Below are 22,947 nucleotides of genomic sequence, written 5' to 3'. Positions count from 1 at the left end.
TGAAAGAAGTTCTTTAGGCAGTAGGAAAATGATACAGGTCAGAAACCGGGATCTACATAAAGTAAAGGAGAGCATCAGAGAAAGAATAAATGAAGGTAAAATAAATTTTTTAATTTTTCTTTTTCTTAATTAATTTAAAAGATAACTAAAGCAAAGCAGTGGCAAGGTTTTGGGTGACTAAAGTGTATGGATAAGTGAAATGAATGACAGCAACGTCACAAGGGACAGGAGGGAGGAATTGAGGAATTGAGAAATTGAGCATGATCAGTTACAAGGTATGTGCGCTACATCTGAAGCAGTACAATGTTATTTGGAGGTGGACTTAGAGTATTTTTAAATGTATATTGTAAACCCTAGGGCAGCCACTAAAAACGTTTAAAAGCAAAAAGAGGTATAAATATTATGCAAAGGGAGGAGATAAAATGGAATCACAAAAAAATGCTCCTTTAAAACCAGAGACATGGAGAAAGAAATGAAGGACAAAGAGAAACAAAGAACAAACGCACTGTTGAGAAAACAGTTACAAATGGCCAATGCGCACATAAAAAGATACTCGACATCATTAGTCATCAGGGAAGTGCAAGTTCAAACTCATAATGAGGTACTAATATATAACCACTAGAATGAAAATGAAAATGAAAATGAAAACTGATAGTACTGCTGAATCTCTTCTACACGGCTAGTGGGAAAGGAAAATAGCACAGCCACTTTGGACAATGGTTTGGCAGTTTATTTTAAAGTTAAACATATACTCACCATATGACTCAGCAATCCCACTCCTAAGTATTTACCCAAGAGAAATGAAACATGTCCATATAAAGACCTGCACACATAATTAAAGAAATGGACAACGGACTAGCGTTTGCCAGTTGTTAAGGATGGGGTGGAGGTGGGGGCATGAGCAGGAAGTGAGCAGGTATGGCTATATAAGGGCAACATTAGTGATCTTCAAGATGGAGAAGTCTTATGTCTTGACTATATCAATGTCAATATCCTGGTTGTGAAATGGTACTCTAATTTTGCAAAACGTTACCATTGGGAGACAGTGGGTAAAGGATACATGGGCTTTTTCTGTATTGTTTTTCATAACTGCATGTGAATTTATAACTATCTCAAAATTTAAAATTTAGTTTAAAAAACATAAGGCAGGGGGCACCTGGCTGGCTCAGGTGGTAGGGCATGGGACTCTTGATCTCATGGTTGTGGGCTCAAGCCCCAGGCTGGGTGTAAAGCTTACTTTAAAAAAATATATAAACATAAAAAAATTAAAACAACAAACATGTAAGGCAGGAATTTTTAGAAACATACCCACTGTATTAAAGAGATATAGATATAATGTAGTAAGTCATCAAGTGTAGCTAACCATTAAGTATTTATGCCAATGGAGGCAAATGAAAGATCAGTCTAGACATAATCTCTGTTTTTGATCCAAGGATAACATATGCAGCTCTAGAAAGCATCAGACTTATATACACACATACATAATTGCTAATAACGTCTGATCTAGGGGACATGCCCCTCTCCCACTTTCTAAAAGTATTTATTTATTTTGAGAGAGAGAGCACACACGTGCATGTATGTGAGCAGGGGAGGGGTAGAAGAGAGAGAAGAAGAGAGGGAATCACAAGTAGGCTCTGCACTATTAGCCCAGAGCCCAGCACAGGGCTTGATCCCACAAACCATGAAACCATGGCCTGAGCTGAAATCAAGAGTCACATGCTTAAATGACTGAGCCACCCAGGTCCCTCCCCTCCCCCACTTTTGAGCACTTTGCGTGTCCAGGATGATCTTTTAAAGCAGATGATTACAAAGCAAACTCTTGACTGTGTCTGAACTGTCAATGACCATTTGGACAAGTCTGTGTCACTGGAAGAAATTATTAATTAGGTAGTTAAGGACAAAGGGAAATGAAATGGAAGTTGTCATTACTGTGGAAGGAACACAAAGGGTAATATGATGAAACAAGTGATGACTACTTCAACCAAAATGGTTCACCATCAGGGCACCTGGATGGCTCAGGTGGCTAAGCGTGGGGCTCTTGATTTCAGCCTAGGTCATGATCCCAGGGTGGTGGGATTGACCCCCCATGTTGGGATCTGCGCTGAGGGTGGAGCCAGCCTGAGATTCTCTCTCTGAATTTCCCTCTGCCCCTCTCCCCCGCTTGTGTGCACATGCTCTCTCTCTCTAGAATAAAAAATAAAATAAATAAAATAAAATAAAATAAAATAAAATAAAATAAAATAAAATAAAATAAAATGGTTCTCCATCCTCTAGGCCCATACCTTGGAGATGCAATCGAACTGTAGTTTCTACCCACACAGAAGCTTAACAAGATGGGTGATTTCACATTATTTCTAATAAAGCTGGTGTTGGGTTCGCATGAGTCTTTTACGTAACCCAGACATCATTCCATTCAAAGGAAGCCACCATACTAAATGCTATAAAATACCAAAGAGTAAAAAGTCTTCAGGGCAGGTGGGAAATGAGGCCTACTTCCTCATGGAAACAGGTGTGCCCAACTGAATATTTATATCCATGTTAACCATTTTTCTAATGATTAAAAGGTTTAGCAATGCCTTCTTAGACCACTTGTTCTCAACTTTGGCTGGACATTGGAATCCCATCTTTAGAAATTCTGATTTAATAGGCCTGAGATGCTATTGGGCATAGAACCTCTGAGAAACTGCTCACATGATTCTAATTACCAGCCAAGTTGAGAACCATGCTCTAAACATTAAAGAACACTGGCCATATGTAAGCTACGAAGCCCTCATGCTGCCATCCTTTCCTAAAACTCACTATGGACTGACTATATGATCACTGTCCTAACTCTCAATTCTTTCTTAACTTTGCCCCAAGACCTTTAATAATTCCCAGATGAATTCTGGTTTTCTGCTGCCAAGTGTTAGTTCATGCCGCTGGATTAGAAGGTTCTGAAGCATTAGTACAGTTATTTGTCTTTGGGGACAGGTTTTATTCACAGTGACACTGCGTATTTATGCTGTGAGCCAAGCCTCAATTAACACAGAAGATCTGCCCATTGGTCAATAATTCATGTGGACTCACTTGAGGACACTGCTCTCTAGGGAGGCGGGAAGAAGAGAACTGTGCAGTAGTGGGTTTGCTGAAAGTGTTCAGATGCAGTGACGTTGATGGCTAAAATTAATTCTTCATAAAACGTTACTTGAACGTGGTTAATTCTCATTCTAAGTTTTTGGTTTAATTAGTGCTGTCTAGTTAACATATTCATGCAAATGTCTCTGTTATGATTGTTTGCTAATTAATTATTTTTCATGGCCATCTTAAGAAAATAGATTTTTCTGTCTGGAAGTCACCAGAGTGGCAGGGATTAGAAATTAAGTCATTCAAGGACAAAGTCTCCAGACTCAGTGTTTCACACTCTATTCCCCAGGATTAAATCTTACAGGGTATATTGGTGGGGCGCATATCTACATGGATGGTGCACATTTAAATTGCTGTTGGTTTTTCTGGAATCTCACAGTATTTATTCATTAAAAAGCAAAGGAGAAAAGAATTGAAGATTTTTGTTAATTAATTCCTCTCAGGATTATGGCCCTCCCCAATTTAATTGATCTAGAAAACCACCTTACATTATAATTGTTTTGCCTGAAAGGATTTTTTCCTTCGTGTTGTGAGTACTGACTCCATTTCCTTAGAACACTCAGAGATGGTTTTCTTAGGAAACCAGACCTACTTTACTTAAACTCACAGGAGACACGTTCTAACTAAAATAAACACCTCGTAACTGATAGTGGGGATCATCATTTTCCAAATGCTGGAATGCTGTCCTCTTCTGTTTAGCATTCTTCTGTCCCAATACTTAAGTATGTTAAATACCAGCTAAGATATTGCTTGGTGAGTTTGGAATGAGAATAAAGCAAAGAAACAGAATGCTGTGTCAGCCAGGGATATTAGTTACAAGCAGCAGAAAGAGACTTTGGCTGATTTGAGAAAAAAGGAGGCAGAGAAGAAACAGGAGGGGAGATGGGGGAGAAGGAAGAGAAGGGGGTTGTGAGAGGGTATTAGAGACTCACAGAATCTCCAGGAAGCCAGAGGAAGCAAGCCGAAGGGGGTAGGCACAAAGGGACACTCTGAAGCTGAAATCACTGGTAAAAATCACACCTCTGAGCAATTTGGTGGAAGGCACCCAGGTCATTTCAGCCATTGCAGGTGGCCTGGACACTGGCCTTCGCAGCAGTTCTGAAGCCATTGCTGCCCAGCAGGAAGTGGGAAGCTGCAGCCAGTGACATGAAGAATGTCCCTGTTTTTTGTGACACTAGTTCCAAATTCAAAGTCCCTTGTGGAGGTGGCCAAGCGTAAGACTGTTAGTGTGGTAGCTGGCAGAGTTGCCGGGACCAAAGCATTTTCAGCTTCTAAAGTGATAGGTGGGGATCGTCTGGGTGGCTCGGTTGGTTAGGCGTCTGACTTGGGCTCAGGTCATGATCTAGTGGCTCCTGAGTTCTAGCCCTGCATTGGGCTCTCTGCTGTCAGCACGGAGCCTGCTTCGGACCCCTGGACCCCTCTGTCTCTGCCCCTCCCCCCCCAATAAACATTAAAATTTTTTTAAAAAATAAAGTGGTAGTTGGTCTGCCTCCCCACAAACTCAGAGTGTGAGATGCTCCAGGGGCGCTTGGGTGGCTTGGTCAGTTAAGCATCTGACTCTTGGTTTTGGCTCAGGTCATGATCTCATGTTTGTGAGTTTGAGCTCCGTGTCAGCACAGAGCCTGCTTAGGATTCTGTCTCCCTCTCTCTCTGCCCTTCCCCTTTTCACACATGCACTGTATCTCAAAATAAATAAATACACATTGAAAAGAAAAGAATGTGAGAAATCCCCCAACATGTCAGATACCAGGCAGCCGAAATAATGTCAAGTGTCGTCATGAATTGTTTAAGTAGTCATTTCTCCCCAACAACAGGAAAACCTAATGCCTGTATGTATTTGTCTGTATCTATTTAGGGACCATATCTCAGTAGTGAGTAGTTCTCCCCTGTCTCTCCCTTGGGCAATGTTAGATCCATTTCATTTTCTCTCTCTGCCTCCTGATTTTCTGGGTGTCATTCATTCTTGCTTTAGAAGTGATGTGAGTTTATAATTAAGTCAAAATATTTCTCCCACTGTGCGTTGATTCAATTAGTTCCAGCCCCAGAATCATTGCCTTTAAGCAAAGGTCTCAACAAACACCATGTGGTTCCCACAGCACAGGTACACCTCACTGGCACAGGGTCAGCAGATGCCATCCCAGAGAGGTGTGCTTTGTCCAGGAGCAGCGGTACATATAATGGGCTGTGCTCTAGGAGAGGGGCCTGCCCCACTGCCCCTATACCTTTTAATAAGCAAGTAAGTCAAGAGAGGGGCTTTGCAGCTCACCTGCCTGGGAAAATGATTTGAGCTTCGGCACCGTGAGCTACCTGACCAGAGGGGCCGTATATCTACTCATATCACCTGGAATCCTTGTGGGAGGTCAAGGGCACATGCAGCACCCCTCATTTCCTTGCCTATTTTCAGCTGGCAGACAATCCTCCCTCCACAGCTGCACATAAACAACATGACTTAGGCTCAGAAACTCCGCACGGCCATAAAGCTGGTTTTGTTAATAAACCCAAAGATCACTGGGCTTATGCTAACAAATTCACACTGCTATTGGAATCAGAGTCCTAATTTATTGAGTGCAATGAGAAATATATCTGGTAGGCATGCCAGAGTAGAATCTGGTTGGCTGGTCGTTTTCCCCTCTAGAAAAAAAAAGTCTAGTTTATAAAAGAAAGGTTTCTTGAAGAGTAGACAAATAGCTTGGGCTGGTACAGTAGCTTCATAGATGTTAGGGACAAAGGCTCTTACCATTCTCTTCCACCATCTCCTTGCATGGCTTTCTTCTTCACAGTTATCTTATAATCCAAGATGGTTGTTGGAGCCTTGGTCACCACATCTGTGTTGCAGGAAGAAAGAGAGAAAAGACAAAAAGGAAACAACGACAACAACAACAACAACAACAACAACAACAACAACAAACCAGTCCCCTTCCATATGTGTCCGATTTCATCAAGCAGCTTTCCTGTAAGTCTCCTCCAATACTACTGCTTGCATTTTGTGTGTCAGAAATGAGTCGTTTGGCTAAACCTTGGTGCAAAGGAGGCTGGGAAATATAGTCTTTTCCTCTGTCTGTCAATGTGGCCAGCTAAAAATTTACATTCCGTTACAAAAAGAAGGGGGAGAATTAATGTAGCAGTAGGCAACTAGCAATTTCTTAACATACTCTACCTTGTATAGTTATTAGGAAGATGAGTGTAATGGTTAAGACTATTGTATAAATACAGTAAGCATAATAGCTATTTGTTAAATGCCTTTTAGGTGTTGGCATCTTAATGGCACTGTACATGTGTTATTTCAATTAAATTGCACAATTGTTCCTTAGGTAAGTATAAGCATTTAAAATTTTTTTAATGTTTATTTATTTTTGAGAGAGAGCGAGACAGCGAGAGAGAGGGAGAGAGAAAGAGAGAGAATGAGTGGGGGAGGGGCAGAGAGAGAGGGAGACACAGAAACAGGCTCCGGGCTCTGAGCTGTCAGCACAGAGTCTGACATGGGGCTCGAACTCGGGAATGGTGAGATCATGACCTGAGCCGAAGTCGAATGCTTAACTGATTGAGCCACCCAGGCGCCCCAGCATTTTTGTTTTATAGAGGAAAAAATTAAGGTTTCAGTAACCAGCTGATGGTCACATAAAATTAGTAGTGTAAGAATCAAATCCTAAATCTGACTCTACCTGATGTTGTAATGTCTCCCGATATAGTGTTAAAGAGAACGAATTGTAAGCAAAAAGAATCTATAATGCTATCATCTGAAGAAAATATACTCCATTTTACATAGCATTGCTATTTGACATACAGTTGCAATTAAGTGTGCCTCTCAGTTTTCCTTCTGCCATTTTAACTTTATAAAATATCCCAAGTTCCATGTCCTGAGTTTTCCCAATTAATTTATCTTTTGTAAAAAATGCTTATTTATTTATTTTTGAGAGAGAGAGAGCATGGGCAGGTACAAGTGGGGGAGGGGCAAAGAGAGAGTGAGCTAGAGAATCCCAAGCAGGCTCCATGCTGTCAGCATAGAGCCCCATGTGGGGCTCAAACTCACAAATGGTGAGATCATGATCTGAGCTGAAATCCAGAGTCAGATGCCTAACCAATTGAGCCACCCAGGTGCCCCTATTTTATCCTTTTGATATCACATCATTAAACCTCTTCTCCGATGTGGACATTAAGGTCCCAACTTTTTGCTAATGGAAAATGACAGCCATTAACATTTTTGCATTTATTCTGTTTCTTTTGAGTTATTTCCTATTAACTTTTACCTGTGGAAATCATGGTTTGAAAGACAAAAGCATGCTTATGGTACTTGCCACATATTGCAATATCATTTTCTAAAAGGTTGTCCCTATTTACACCACCACTGGCAAAAAATCAGTGGTTCCTCAACAGCAGTTTACCAGCAATGGATAGAGCTTCTATAGAGAGGGAGAGGGATGAAAAGAGAAATGGTGGGAAATGGTATCTCAAGTTAGTCTCAATTTGTTTTTCTTTGCTTATAGTAATAGTGATAAATTAAAAAAAAAACTTTTCAGTTTGCAAAACCAGTGCAAAACTGGGCCTGCGTTGTACAGGATAGAGTAAATCTAAGACAAATTGTGATTATTTTTTTTGCATGATTAGATAACAGAGGTACATTTACAATGAAGTAGATGAAACAAGTTTCAAGACCTCTTGTTTGCTTATGCGCCACTTCTGAGGCCCTGGAAGATGCTCTAGCAATGGTCTTGGGTTTTTGTGAAAAGTTGCAGAAGTAAGATATTTTCACTACAATCTGTTATGGCTACTTGGTGGTTTGCTGGTAAACTGTCTCTCTCTCTCTCTCTCTCAAAGGAAAAAAAAAACCCCAAAAACAGGCCTGATTTCTGATTTGTAGCATTTGCCCATTTCCATGGTGTAAATACCATGGCTGCTTTCAAGCTACTAATAGTTTAACAAGCAGATCATAAAATTCCTGAATATGCAACAATCAGCTTTTGAGAATCACCACCTGTCCCTTTGATACACATCCGTTACTGCCTCGTGGTGGTGGTAGAGTGGGCACAGTCATTGCGGGATTCTACTATGAGAAAGTTGATTTGGTATTGCACTGCATTTAGAGTTAGTGGCATCTATTTATGTTGGATGAAAGCACTCTCATTATACTTAAGTTATTGATAGACTTCTGGTTATAGGAATAGCTTCCAGGAATATTCCTACCCCACGGTGCTGACTTGGAATTTTGACCTGAATGTGCAGGGCCAGAAGTGACATAATAGTATGAAAGTGTCCTATGTGTCCTGGCTCCTGGAAATTTGAAGGTCATGAAAGAGAGACAAGATTTGAAATGCTTGGAGTTCTAACACGGCATGTGGAAAATGATCAGACATGTGAAGTAGTAAAGGAAAGATTTGGTTCTTATTGATGCCTAGCCAAAATAGTTCCCTTCTGTTAGGAATAAACCTGATAATATCAAAAGTTCAACAACTTCTTTAAAGGGAAAGTGGAGGCATACATGTACTAGTGCTTTAAACAGTGAGTGGAACTAAGTGTGTGAATTATTATGTGTTATGTATCACAACATATAGATCATATCTTAACATGATATTAAATAATATTATAAAGCTGAAAGAAAAATTTCTAAACAATCAGAAATTAAGAAACAAACATTGATCAACCATGCTGGAGGACACACTGAATGATCTTTATATCCTCTTCAGAAAAAATGATATAAAATTGTCACATGAGGAAGAGATCAACAAGTATGTGGGCAAAAATGTAGGAAAAAACATTACAAATGTGTGGGAGGCATTATTTAATAAAAATGTTGTACCTACTTGGAAAAAGACAGAATGAGATACATACATTACATATGTTGTACCATACCCAAGGATCTAATGCCATTTTGTCTTTCATAGCATTGATATTTTGTAAGAGTCTGGGCCAGATGTTTTATAGACTGTCCTACACTTTGAATACATCTGATCGTCTCTTCATGATTAGATTCAGGTTAAACGTCTTTTGCCAGAAGATTATATAGGTGATGTTCCCTTTTCCAAGGGCATCACATCAAGAGGCATATGATTGCCCCTTATTGACACTGCTTCTTTTGGTCATTTGGGTAAGAGAGTGCTTTATATATATATATACATACATATATATATATATATATATATGTGTATATATATATGTATATATATATGTATGTATGTATATACGTATCTATAAATCACACAGCGACTTATTCTCACGCTAAGAAGGCAAGTTATCAGGCAAGACTTCTGCGCAGCAGGAGGCAGTCGTTTTCTCAAGGCTCTGCGGAACCGGTCCAACCACGCCCATCCCACTGCCCTCCCGCGTCTTTTTTCCCCGGAAAATCAATTCTCAGAACCAGAAAGCTCCTAATGCATCGCGCCCAAATCTTTTCCCATCAGCACGGGTGCGCCTGCGCAGCGCTTCTCCAGGCGGCTCCTTTCCAGCGCCCGGCCGCCTCTTTTTCCTGTTCTCCTCGGCCTCCCCTTCACTCGCGCTTTTCCCGGAGGGGTCATAACAGGGCGCCAAATTCGCGTCCGCGGGAAGGCCGGGGGCGGGGCGCGGCGCGGCGCGGCACGTCAGTGGCCTTCCGGGCGGAAGTCAGCAGCCTCCGGAGCCTCTGATTGGCTTTCAGCCTGGCGCCTGTCTCGGCCCCCGCGCCAGTTTCGGGCTGGTTGGCGCGGAATCGGGAGACTTCGGAACCATGGCGCTCGTGCACGGTGAAGACTGCGAGCTGGGGTCAAGCGGTGAGGGATGACCCCGCGCGCGGGGTCCTGAGTTGGGAGTGTAGGGACCGTGGCATGACTGTAGGTGGCGGGGATTCTGGAGTGGTCTCTTATTTTGTCTTAGAGAGGCGCGCATCCGGGTCGCCGTACTGGTCTTTTCGGGCGCGGACCTCGGCCATCCCGGGTAGGACCCCTTTGGTTGGTATCGGGTGGTGCTTCCTTTTAGGACCGTTTGCACCTGGCAAACCAGAGCACACCCCCTGCAGGGCCTGTGTCACTCCTGGTGTCCACACTAGTCTGCATTTTCTTTTTATTTCTTTTGGTGAGCGCGTTCCACGTGCTGGGCACACCTTCATCCAGACTGGCCCCGGTGGGGCACGGGTTTGCTTCAAAGTATCTCCGGACTCTGGCCCCAAGTATCTGCTTGAGGGCTAGGGCAGAACGGATGTGGGCCCTTTCTATAGAAGCTCCCAGGAAAATTGCTTATATCTTGTAACTCAGCAGGAGAGAAAGGTCTAAGGGCTGTCACCGCAAGATACAAATGGGTTTTGTCTTTTTAGGTAATGGATTTCTACTTTGTGCGTTAACAATTTTTTCTTTAAATTCTGTCGAAAGTTCTTCAAGTGCTGCATAGAAATAATATTCACAATCTAGTCGTCTCTGGTGAAGTTCCCCCCCCCCCCCAAAAGCATCAGCTCAGCAGCATTTGGGATGTCATATATATGACTCCGTTTTCAGTAGTAATCTTTTACTTCCAAAAATAGAATACAAAAATGTAAATGGCTTTGTCTGATTTCTGATTTTTGAACTGTGTTCATCTAGTGTGACTTCACTTCAGTGAACTTCTAACTTAAAATCAGATGCTTCGCTTTCTTAGCTCAAGCTCCATCTCCTGTCACTCAAATACATCACCGTTAACGAGAACTTGCTTTCTAATCAGCTTCCTTTGCATTCACCTAGTTGTGAATCACAGATTTCAATTTCTTCTAGCCTTTCGTTTTTAAGACCATTTATTTTGGAGAGTCGTCTAGCCTGGATTACAAATGGGGTGTGGAATGTGAGTATGTGAACAGTCTTTGCAGCCCTCCATCAGTGATTTGCCACTAGGGTGTCTTTCTTCACCCTAAAAACTACGTCATCTACGAACATCAAGAAATCACTCTTCGGAGGATACTGTGTAATCTTGAGACTCTCTTAAGTCATGGTGTTGATGAAGTAGTTGCTGGAGCTTGTGACTAGAATTTTTTCCTTAGAGCAGAAAGATTGTTACCTGAAAGACTGTTGCAGGCTAGTGTCTGTCTGCTTTTGGGGAGAACGGGGGTACTTCAGATGGTAATCTTGAAGCAAATATTTAAACTTTTGTAATGGGTTATTTTCATGCTTTTTTGGGTTAACTTACCTACGTGAAGCATTGGACACATTCCAAGAAGAAAATTCTAGGCCTTTTTTCCCTTAGGTATTAGAAGGTGGGGCACCTTGACAATGGCAGTGAAAAGTTGAAAGGTCTGTAACTAGCTGTTATTATATATGAAAAGGGATCAGGGAGAGTTTAATGATTTAAAAAAGCAGGTACGGTGGTTTATTCATTTGTTCATTCAGCAAATATTTATAATGTACCTACGAGGTATAGGCAGTCTGCCAGACTCTGGTGCAACAGTATTACAGTGGTAGGTAAGCTGGACATGGTTTTTATCTTCCTGGAGTTGAGATGGTAAAGATCTAATTATGTGTGGTGCTATATTGAGGCTTCTCTGAGAAAACAGCTTTGCTTTATTTTTGCTTTCTAGAAGCTAGAACATGGTACTGCTAGGTGTGGTGTGTGTGGGCTGTGTGTGTTTGTATGTGTGTGTCTACCCTGTATCTGTACACACATAACACAAACATTAAATGAGATTCTGTACTGCTGAGTACAAAGTAAGCCGGGGATCTTCATTTAATGCTTAACAACCTTAGGGAGCAGAGATGATTATCCCCATTTCCCAGATGAGGACCCTGAGGCTCTGCATTAGTCAGAGTCCTTAGGTGTAAGCTGCAGGAGCCAACTCTAGCTGATGTAAATAGAAAAAAGGAATTTATTGGAAGGATTTTAGGGATTAGAAGGATATGTTGTTCACAGAAACTCCAGGAGGATTGGAGAGTCAGTCAAGGGGCTGCTTAGCCAGGAATGTGATTAAAATCATGTCCCAAAACTGGTCTACTGAGGAGGTCATTGCCAGCCATGGCCAAGTACTTGATGTTATAGTTTGTACCTTGGGACATTGCTGCCTCCGTGAGCCCAGGTAATCCTCTTGCAGCTGATACTACTTCTAGAATCTTCCTTTAGCCCACCCCCCTTTCCTTCTGTCACGAGCGTCTGATTGAAAGTCTGAACTGGTGTTCTTAATTGATAGAGCCTCTTTTATATGTTCATGCTCTAGTTGCAAGGGTGTCTGGGAAAGAGCATCTGGTTTTGCAACTTATGTAGTGACATTTGGGCTCTGTGTGTCCGAGCAAGATTTATAAGCGGGGAGTTTCACAAATAGGTTCAGGTGCTGGGCAGCTTAAAAACCAACAACAAGACATCTGATCACTGCAGCTCAGAGACACTAACTGGTGGTCTCATGTCACCCAGTAAGTGGTGGAGTTGGATTGTACTGCTTTTCCCTAATCTGTTCTCCCACTCTACACTTTGATGTCAGATTTATCTTCCATACTGACTTTCTCACGGTTTCTGAATGCACTTGGCAGTTTCATCCCTTTGTAATTTGGCTCATGCTTTTTTTCTGTGCTTCTTCCCCTTTTCCCCCTATACAATGATGGTGAAATTCTATTTCTCTTCCTGGGTCAGTGTTGGCAACCTCCCCTGTGAAGGCTTCCCTGATTTCTCAGGCAAAATTAACAGTGCTCATTTCTGTGTTTCCTGAGTACTTTGTTCTTCCTTCTTATTGGGCACTGTGTCTGTATGATCGTGGGAACCTCAGGTCCTTTTGCTTTATTTGACTGTGAGCCCCCTTGACGACAGGCAGATGTCTCTTGCTTGTAATTGTACCCCAATTCCTGTAGAGTGGCACAGTATTGCCTGTGAAGTAAGTCCATTTGAAGAACTGTAGATTTCATCAGGATAGTCTACTAAAGGGGTCCACAGAGTCTTTAAAAATATACTGAGACCAACTTTTCACTCTCACTGGTCATGCCCAATAATCTCCGAAACCTTTTCACGTAGGCCTGCTCATGATTTTTTGAAATCATTTGAGTGACACCCAAGATTTGTGGCTGTCATCATCAACTACCTGTTTTCCTTAATTTTTACTTAATGCTTTTTTGAAAATGGACTTAAAAGATGCAAAAGTCAAACAATAGACTGAGATGGTAGAAAGAGATTCCATTTCCAGAAAGCTAGAAAAAATAAGATCTCTAATTATGCTTCACCTTTAAGATCTAGTTTTCAACAGTTTATTGTCAGCATTTAAATTTAACTTTAAATTGCATCTTCTATTTCAGTCAAACACTTTGTCAGTCAGTTTAATGTTGTTATGAATGTTCCAGAGGGATTGGAGCTTTTAGGATTCATCTCATCAATACTTCTTTTCTGTGCCTACTCCTTTTTATAAAATAATTAGCATCAAATACAATAAAATACTCAGTTTCACAGACCTAGATGGCAATCGTGCTAAGCTGAAACGCACGGCTGGCAGGCAGCACTGCCTCGCTTGCCTTGGGTATTCTTCAGCTGGTAAATGAAAGTCTTAATTTTGTGGATGAACTCTTTTCAGTGTATGTGTGTGGTGGTCAGTTGATAATGACCAAAAACATGAATAATTCAAAAGTTGAATGAACGAACACTGAGGCCTTCTGATATTCCAGTAATTTTTGACAAAATACATTTTAATCTTTGTAATTTTGCACTATCATACCATGTTGTAACCGACTGAGTGAGGCCTGGAAGTTAGTGAAGGATTCAATCTCTTCAGAGCCCTGCTTGTTAAATTCTCCCAACCACCCACTTGATCCCTGCTTTGAAATTCCAAGTACTTTATCTGCCCCTCTGTTAGGGCAGGTATCCTAAAGACTGGTTTTGAACTAGTTGTTAACTTATCTCCCATTTTAGATTATGAATTCTGTGAGTACACAAACCGTGTCTTTCTGATCTTTGTGTCTTTCAGAGTGCCTAGTACAATGCAAAAAACAGATGCTCCTTCAAAGCCTTTCAAGTGTTAATAGAATACAAAATGACTTGTCCTTCTCCTATAACTCTGCTTATGGGCTGTCATTTTTAATGGAAAGGTTATGGACTAATGGCTGATCTCCATTCTGCAGTGTCTCCATAAGATATCAGTTGAATTTGGAATTTTCCTCTTTGGGGAGGAAAAAAATAACAGTTGCTTCAGTTATTTTCACTGGGTCTTAGAGAAAATTTCTGGAGTCACAGGAGCTGCATGAATATGACCTTTGAACTTACTGTCTACAATATGAAAATATGTGTGTATAATATTAAAATTGTTACTATTGGCTAGAAACATCCCTGTTACTGAGGAAAGATGGCTGGCAATTTTCTAACATTTCCTATAAATTTGGCTTTTTTTCAGCTCTGTCAGATTCAGGGAGTTTTGTAGCTTCTCGATCCAGGCGAGAAAAGAAATCAAAGAGAGGGCGCCAGGAAGCTCTAGAAAGACTGAAAAGGGCTAAAGCTGGTGAGAAGTATAAATATGAAGTAAGTAACCATTTTTCTTTTTTTTTTTTTCCCCTCCTGTGCTTTATCTAATTCATAGCCTGTCGGTATTTTATGTCCCCTTTGTCATTGATGAGAAATAAGCATATAATTCGCTCTTGTTGTGATAGTCATTTCTTACTATTAAACAAGCATGGGCATGAAGTAGATTTGCAAATTGTGTACACTGCTTGACCCTTTGAGTTCCTGTAAGGCACTTTACGCATGCTATTCAAATTCTGATGAAAGCAGATCTACATTTTTGTCCTTATTAAGCACACTGTAGCTTTGGTAAGTCCCGTAGCTTTGTTGGGGGAAACTTAGAAATGCTTTTACCTTACTCTTAAGGTATTGAGCAGTCTAGCTAAGCACTACTTCGTGGAGAGAATTTTTCTTCCTAATTTCATCTGCAAGGGGTGAATCTGCAAGGACTTGGGCCTTACTTCTGTTGTGTCCTATGTGTAAGAGTGAATGTGATGCCCTTTTGGCCTGCAGGTAAAAAAGGAAAAAAAAAGGAGTGGCTGCCATCTAGACAGCATTGTCTGGGTTCCCTTTCAGTGTGCTTCCTATATCTTAGAGTATCTTAGCTGCCTTAGGGCTAGAAAGTGATTAATTAATACTAGAAAATAATGATAACTCCAACTGCTCATATACTTTTTTAGCAAACACTGTTTTAAGTTCTTTTACTAATAGGTTCATTTATTTAATCTTTCCAATAATCATGAAAAAGTTAGATACTATGATTAACAGCATTTCACAGGTGAGAATCCTGAGGTCACAGTGGTGGATCCTGGAGCCTGGATTTGAGCACAGGCAGTCTGGCTTCAGAATCTGCATATTTAACCATGGTATCTACTGTGCTATACAATTAAGAAAGTAGAAGAGTTTTTTTTTTCACTTGCCATCATTCAGTCAAGTTAAGTGAGTCAGCCAGATCACAAAGGGTTGCTAAAAGGATTACAGTAAAGCAGGAGTAAAGCATTTTTAATGTAGGAACTTCTGTAAAGGAGTTCTGTGGGGGCATTTCAGATGTTGACACGATGTGACTGATTTTTCTTTAATCACTCATGTTAATTGCATGGCTCTAAGGGTTCATGCCAAGCAGTAGCTCTGTTTTGTGACATAGAGTCAAAATGACATTTTACTCACAATAATTTGTTAAAATAGTTTTCTGGTATCTTTTTGACAGTATATTAAAGTGAGTTACTTAAATAAGAGACAAAGTATGCCTGATAGACTTCAACCAACAAAAATCATCCTGCCAGTTCCCTTCCCCTGCCAAAAGAAACTTGGTCAGTATAGTAATATTGTTGGATGGGTTTGTGTTTGGGTTGTCAAAAACTTAATTCGGTAGGGCAGGTAGTTTCTGTTATCAAATGGTGAAAGGCCAAATCAACATTTTCCAGTGATCCCTATGGAGCAGATTACATAGCTGGTGAAAACCAAGCCTGATCCTGGCATTGTTAGAAGTCTCATTGCTATGGCAGGAGTCTAGTCAGCTCTGCACATCGGGTTCTCAAAGCTCCACGTCCAAGCGATTTTTCCTGGAGTCTTAGCTTTTCAGCTGGAGTTAGTCATTTCTTCTAGCCCCTTTCCCACTTGAACTCTGGAGAGAAGGGGGGGATTTTTAATGAGGTGTCTTTGAATTCTTCTAAGCAGACCACCAAATTTGCACCTGGCATGCCGATGGCCTGTTACTGTAGCCGCTGAGGTGGCTGCCTCTGTTCTGCTTGTTGCTTACGTTGTGCTGAAGTGCTCTGCTCTGTTCATGTCAATAAATCCTGGTGTTCTGGCCCTCCTGCAGTTGGGCAGCTCATGCTGCTGGAGGACTTGCCCTTCATCTAGTTCGGCATTCCAGTCTCTGCAGTCTCAGGGCCTGAGAACGGTAGGGCATCAGACAGGGATCACTGAAACATTGTTTCTAGTGTGTCTGTAGAATACCCAGTATGCTTGTTTTGCTGAGTGGGAGAGGGAGATAGATGGGGGAGGGTTTCCTTTTGAACTATATTTGGTTGGTTGAATAGTTCATAAAATTGTCAGTTTGCAGGACATCATCAGCTAGTGGAGAGGGGGTTAGCGTGCCTTACGGGTTTGCTAAGTACAGGAGAAACCAGTCTAGAAGTTACAAGCGAATAATCCCCAAAGCAGCTACCAAAGAATTGGCTATAATTCAGTTTGTTTTTTATGAAGCCGATGAGTAATTGATGGTGTGACAAGTGTATTATGCTAATGGAATCATTTAATATCTTGTGTTAACACCCACGTAAAAGGAATACTAAGTTAATTGATGTCTATTTAAGGAAAACCTGGTAGTGGTGTTGAATGTCAGAACTCATGATTTGGTTGCAGCCTCTCCTTCAGGCTGCCATTCCAGTTTCAGTTTGACGATTTTCCATCAGAAATGTTTAACGCTTTCACTCCTTTTGAAGCTTTCTCAAACTTGTATGATGGCAGGTTGAGGACTTCACAAGTGTTTATGAAGAAGTTGATGAAGAACAGTATTCGAAGCTGGTTCAGGCCCGTCAGGATGATGACTGGATCGTGGATGATGGTATGTGGGAGGAAATGGCCTCCTAGACGCTGTACTAGTTGTGTTGTGTAGAGTCTTGTGCAGTGGAGTTGCTGCTTTGCATGAGCAGACGTAAGACACTGTGAAGATCATACCATTGGTTCAGATTTTTCTCAAGTACAGTATTTGAGAGTGCAGAGGCAGTACAATACGAAGTTTGTTTTGGGATATTTGGAGAATCCAGCCACATATCTCAGGAGCTAGTATAAAACCTCCAAGAAGGGGCTAGGAATTGGGAGGAACCATGTACCTGTGGGGTATCCTCAGGTGATGTGGGGATAAGAAAACTACCTGTTGCACAGAATGTCTGTGAGGATTACACGAAGCTCTTTGCGTGAATAGTAACCTGGACAGTGGAAAGCTCCGGGCAGAGGCTGGTCCCGATGTTCTTGCAACCCATGTGGAAAGCCCACTGGTTACTGCTTGTTGGGTGTGACTTCTTGGGCATGTGATTGCCGACCACCGGCGGGGGGAGGGGGGGTGTAGACTGCACCTGTGACCATATTTATGTTTCTTTTCTGTAGTTGGACTCAGCTATATTGCCACTTTTCCCTGGAGACCGAGGTGCTTTTTCTGGGCCTCTGTGATCTCGATTCTTGTACTTTTTATTCTTTTGTTAGAGCAAAACTACTGCTAAGCATCCTGTTGTGGCAGACTTTGATCCTGAGGGCCAAATTGTTTCCCTAGCTCACCTGGATGGGCATAGCATATTTCCTTTTGTTTTGACTCAGCAAACCTGCTGTGTATGTAAATGTTGTGCTTCATCTGACACTCATCTGAACCAGGTTTCTGCTACACTTAAAGATGGCACAGGCCGGGAGAACATCTGAGTGGGTATAAAAGGTGTTTTGTTGTGGTGGTGGTGGTGGCTAAAATACTACTAGCCACTTTTAGAAACTTGATTCCAATTTAAAATTTTGTCCTGTAGATGGTATTGGCTATGTGGAGGATGGCCGAGAGATTTTTGATGATGACCTTGAAGACGATGCCCTTGATTCTTATGAGAAAGGTAACTATTTTGTTTCTAAGAGAGTGCCATTTTGAGATATAAACCATTAACATTTGAGATGACTTGGTACTTTGACACGGGTTCCTTTAAGGGTAAAGGACCTACCACAACTGTTTTTAGGTGTGGTATATGTTCTCATATTGAGAGAAGCGTAGTTCTGTAGAAAATTAAATGTAAAAAGAAAAACAATGCCATGAAAGGAAGTTTCATGTCTCTATGATCCAAAGAGTTTGGTCTTTTACTTATTTTGGAATTTCATTTCTGTGGTCATTTTAGACTTGGTGATTTTGAGAGCTGCAGCAATAAATGATGTCTTTTAATTTCTACTGAATTGATGTGCTTACAATTTTAGCTCTTTGATAGTAGCATAGTACAATAATTAGATTTAGTAATGAACTTGCTTTGTCTAATCAAAATTTAAAATGATACAAATGAATGTGTCAGATTTTCTTAGCTACATAATCTTTGACAAAATGTTTTTTCTTAAGTAAACAAGACTGATTTAGTTTCTGTAAAATGTGAAGGGGAAATTGTCTTTAGTGTTTGTTTTTTTGATTTGCCTCATTATTACCACCAAGTGTAGATCATGGGTCAGCAAATTATGGCCCACTCACAGCCAGTTTATTTTAAACCGCTTTATTGAACTGTAATTCACGTACCATACAATTCACCTATTTAAAGTGTACATTTCAGTGGTGTTTACTATAGTCACAGAGTTGTGCAGCTATCACCGCAGTTGGTCTCACGTTTTTTTTTTTTTACCTCAGAAGGAAATCATGCCTGTTAACTATGTAGGGCCCCAGCTCAGAATGTTTTTTTCTTTTCTTTTTTTTTTTTAAATTTTAGGGAGGGAGAGTGCAAGCAGGGGACAGAGGGAGAGGGGGAGAGAGAGAGAGCATCTTAAGCAGGTTCCACACTCAACACGGACCCTGATAGGGGGCTCGGTCCCATGACCTGGGGATCATGACCTGAGCTGAAATCAGAAGTTGGATACTCAACTGACTGAGCTGCCCAGATGCCCTGGTTTTTTCATTTTAAAAAGGTGTTTTTAAAAAAGAAAAATGCAAGGAAGAATATGCAGCAGTGTGAGAGATATGTGCAGCCACAAAGCCTAAAATCTGTTCTGTCTTGTCCTTTTTTAGAAATACTGGGCCCTAATTTGTGGATTTTTAACATTTACTTTCTTTCTCTTCCCCCTTCTCAACCACATATACACAGACTTAAGTTTTCGTTAACTTGTTGAAAGTAAGTTTTAAAGCCATGATGCTTCACTTCTACAGGTTTCAATAGTGACCTCCTAAGAACAAGAACACTTGTGTACTTAGCCACAGTACTATTCTCATAATATTATCTAATATATCATTCATATTAAGATTTCCTCAGCCCAAAATGATACCTGTTTTTTCAAGTGCAGAGTCCATTTCAGTTTTTATGTCTCTTGAGTGTTATTTAGTATAGAACGGCACCATCCATCCTCTCCTCCCTCTCTGGCTTTTTTTTGGGGTGGGGGGGGGTCTTTCATGACCTTGACATCTTTAAAGGGACCAGGCTGGTTTTGTTCACTGTTCCACAATCTGGGATTTGCCTGATTGCTTCTTGGTGTATAGAGGTTAAATATTTAAAAATTTTTTAATGTTTTTCATTTTTGAGAGAGACAAAGCACGAACAGGGGAGGGGCAGAGAAAGAGGGAGACACAGAATCCAAGCAGGCTCCAGGCTCCGAGCTGTCCGCACAGAGCCTGACGCGGAGCTCAAACCCACAAACTATGAGATCATGACCTGAGCCGAAGTAGGACGCTCAACCGACTGAGCCACCCAAGTGCCCCTAGAGATTAAATATTTTGTCAAAAATGCAATATAGAAGAAATTGTGTCCTTTCCACTGATCATATCAGAGGCACATAATGTCATTTTGTCCTATTCTTGGTGATACTGAGTTTGCTCTCTTGGCCAAAGTGATGTTCATCAGATCTCTTCCTTATAAAGCTACTTTTCCACCTTTGTATTAATGTACATAAGGGATGATATGTGAGATCATGTGTATATCTTTCACTCACCAACTATCACCCAATGCTTTCAACATCTATTGATGACTTTCTCTTTCCTTTTTTTTCTCTTTCCTTTTTAAAATGATCACTTTAAACTCAAAGATTGAAATAAAATTACTGTTTTAGTTCAGTATCCATTATCATTATTTTTCTTTTTGATGTTCAAATTATCCTAAATTTGGCAGTGGGAGCTCCTTTGAGCTGCCTCCTATGTCTTTTTGACATGACCACTTCGGTCTTTGAGCATTTCCTTGCTTCCTGGGCTAGGAAGATGTTCCAGGTTCTCGTTGTATTATTCCTATCGCTGACCTGGAATCAACCGTTTCCCCCCAAGAATCATGGCTCCTTGAGTGGAGAGTGGTATTCAGATCAGGAGGATGGATGGTACTCTTTGCTACTGGGTGTAATGGTTTTTAGGCCCTTTTAGTGACTAGAACTAAGAGATTTTATATGTGTGTCTGTCATGATTTTATAGTGATACATTCATTTCAAATATAGTACCACAGGATTCTTACTTTGTCTTCTCCAATTCTGTATTTGTATCTGCCTTCAATGTCGTGAAAACCCTTGTACTTTATTTTTCTTATTTATTTAAAAATTTTTTAGCATTTATTTGTTTTTGAGACAGAAAGAGAGCACGAGTTGGGGAATGGCAGAGAGAGAGGGAGACAGAATGTGAAGCAGGCTCCAGGCTCTGAGCTGTCAGCACAGACCCGACATGGGGCTCGAACTCACATACCGTGAGATCATGACCTGAGCTGAAGTCAGACGCTTAACCGACTGAGCCATCCAAGCAGCCCGAAAACCCTTGTCCTTTAAAATACACGCAAAATAATTTTAGAAGTTTTAGAGCTACTAAACCAATATGTCTACTGACAACCTTTCTAAGTAAAGTTTATTATTTCTTTGCAGTTTGGGGTGCCCAGGTGGCTCAGTTGGTTAACTGTCCAACTTCGGTTCAGGTCATGATCTTGCATCTCATGGGTTCGAGCCCCGTGCTGGGCTTTGCACTATCAGTGTGGAGTCTTCCTTGGATTGTCTCTCTGCCCTCCCCCATTCACGTGTTCTCTCTCAAAATAAATAAATAAATAAATCATTTTATAAACAATTGAAAAAGTTCTGGAGATCGGTTGAACAATGCTGTGAATATATGTAACTCTACTGAATTGTACATAAAAATGGCTAAATAATTTCTTTGCAGTTTTATTTGTTCTCACTAAGGGTGTATAGTTAGAAGATTGTGTTTGGAAGGTGCGTGAAGTATTTTTTTCTTTGTGCTATTTTATCACCTTACTACCAAGGTTCATTTGTGTTTGTATTCAAATTAGGATTTAAAAAAATCCTTTGTTTCAATTTCATTTTTTGAATATTGTGAAAGATTTTCATGATTTCAAAATCAAAACGATACTGAGATCAAGACTCAGATTAATCTTATCCTCATCACTGTGCTCTCTACTTGGTTTTTACCCAGTTTCCCTAGGTAACCATTTTTAATAGTTTCTGATTATCCTTCCTGTTTTCCTTCCACAAAAGAAATAAGGATAAATGTAATTTTTTAATGTTGGATGTTACTTATTCATTAGTTACGGTAAATATGTGGACTGTCTTCCTGGTTTCTGCCAACCTGTGTAATGTAGGGACTCTACACGGTGGTACCATTTGGTAGCAGTGTGGCTAATTGTGTATTTGTAGTTTTTGTGTGTCCATGAAGAAGAGAATGAAAGGAACCTGTGTGCTTTTTATCTCCCTGAACGGAGGAAGACTTTGTTTGAGTTATGGCTTTGTTGTGAATTGTCTTTATCATCTTTAATGACTCCCATCAGTTACCTGGACCTGAGTTTTGTTATCTGTAAGTTAGGTTGCACTGGACCCGGAGGTTTTTGATGGAAGGACCCATGTCCTAGTCATCTCAGTGCCAGTCACAGTAGCACGTGCAGAGAAAGTATGCAGTATTTGTTGAATACACGAGTCATCTTTTTGTTTCCATTGTCATCTTGTTATCTCTTCCTAGTAATACATCAGTGAAGAGAATGACTTGGCATTCTCAGTTTTATACGTCTTTATTCCATGCTTTGCCACCATTCATCCATGAGTCCCCACTGCCTCAGTGCCCCTCAAGAGAGCCCAGTAAGGTCCCTAAGACTTAGGAAGGGAAAGAGAATTCTGTAGTCCCCTTGGAAGACTTAGAAGAAATTGTAGAGTTTTGCATAGATGTAAAAGGACAACTCTCTGGTGTGGATCCAGTCCCTGACATGTTTTCAAATAGAAGGAGAAAATATAAACTAAGTCCTAATGAAAAAACATAAGTAGGAAAATGAATAAAACAAGTAAAACAGAAGTACTAACACTGTGAAAGATTCTACATCAGATGTTGACTCCTATTCTTTATGTTTCTTTTTGTCCTTCTCTAGATACTACTAACCTATGATGGGGAGATTAAAGCCTACTTAAGAAACCTTTCATGCTATTCAAACCTCTGTTGACCTTCTCTTTTGATACCCTGTATTAGGACCTGTATTTTGTGTTCTAAACATTTTGGCCATAATTTTATTCTGGTTTCAAACTGCCAAATGATTTCAATAAAAAATTATTTCTCTTATGTTTTTCACAAATGTTCTACAATTTTTTCATTTTTAGGTACACGAAAAAATGCCCTTTTTGCAGTTAAATACACATACTTTTATTATAATTGATGTTTAATAAGTTAACAATGTTTATAGCCATGACCATTATCTAGTTCCAGAACATTTTTAGCACCCCAGGTGGAAACCCATACCCATTAAGCAGTCGCTC

At 40.6% G+C, this 22,947-nt stretch overlaps 2 protein-coding genes across 3 annotated transcripts in view; one reads left to right on the top strand and one right to left on the bottom strand.

Moving 5' to 3' along the window:
• Positions 1-5,947, bottom strand: part of PCYT1B (phosphate cytidylyltransferase 1B, choline) — a 138,097-nt gene extending 132,150 nt beyond the window's left edge. The window contains exon 1 of the mRNA XM_019419735.2: positions 5,861-5,947. The gene's annotated coding sequence lies outside the window, so the exon portion shown is untranslated. The remainder of the gene's footprint in view (positions 1-5,860) is intronic.
• Positions 5,948-9,732: 3,785 nt separating this feature from the next.
• Positions 9,733-22,947, top strand: part of POLA1 (DNA polymerase alpha 1, catalytic subunit) — a 300,188-nt gene continuing 286,973 nt past the window's right edge. The window contains exons 1-4 of one of the 2 annotated variants that reach the window (XM_019419738.2): positions 9,733-9,863; positions 14,408-14,532; positions 16,984-17,080; positions 18,027-18,107. In XM_019419738.2, coding sequence (XP_019275283.2) covers positions 9,821-9,863; positions 14,408-14,532; positions 16,984-17,080; positions 18,027-18,107 — 346 coding nt within the window. In that variant the 5' untranslated portion in view covers positions 9,733-9,820. Of the gene's footprint in view, positions 9,864-9,902; positions 10,027-14,407; positions 14,533-16,983; positions 17,081-18,026; positions 18,108-22,947 lie in introns of those variants that run through there. The other variant, XM_019419737.2, reaches the window with a different exon arrangement.

The sequence above is a fragment of the Panthera pardus genome, unplaced genomic scaffold (assembly GCF_024362965.1).
Source record: "Panthera pardus isolate Hobbes unplaced genomic scaffold, ASM2436296v1 HiC_scaffold_27, whole genome shotgun sequence".
Taxonomy (NCBI): domain Eukaryota; kingdom Metazoa; phylum Chordata; class Mammalia; order Carnivora; family Felidae; genus Panthera; species Panthera pardus.
Note: the sequence above shows the minus strand (reverse complement) of the source record. Positions and strands in the feature narration are given on the sequence as shown.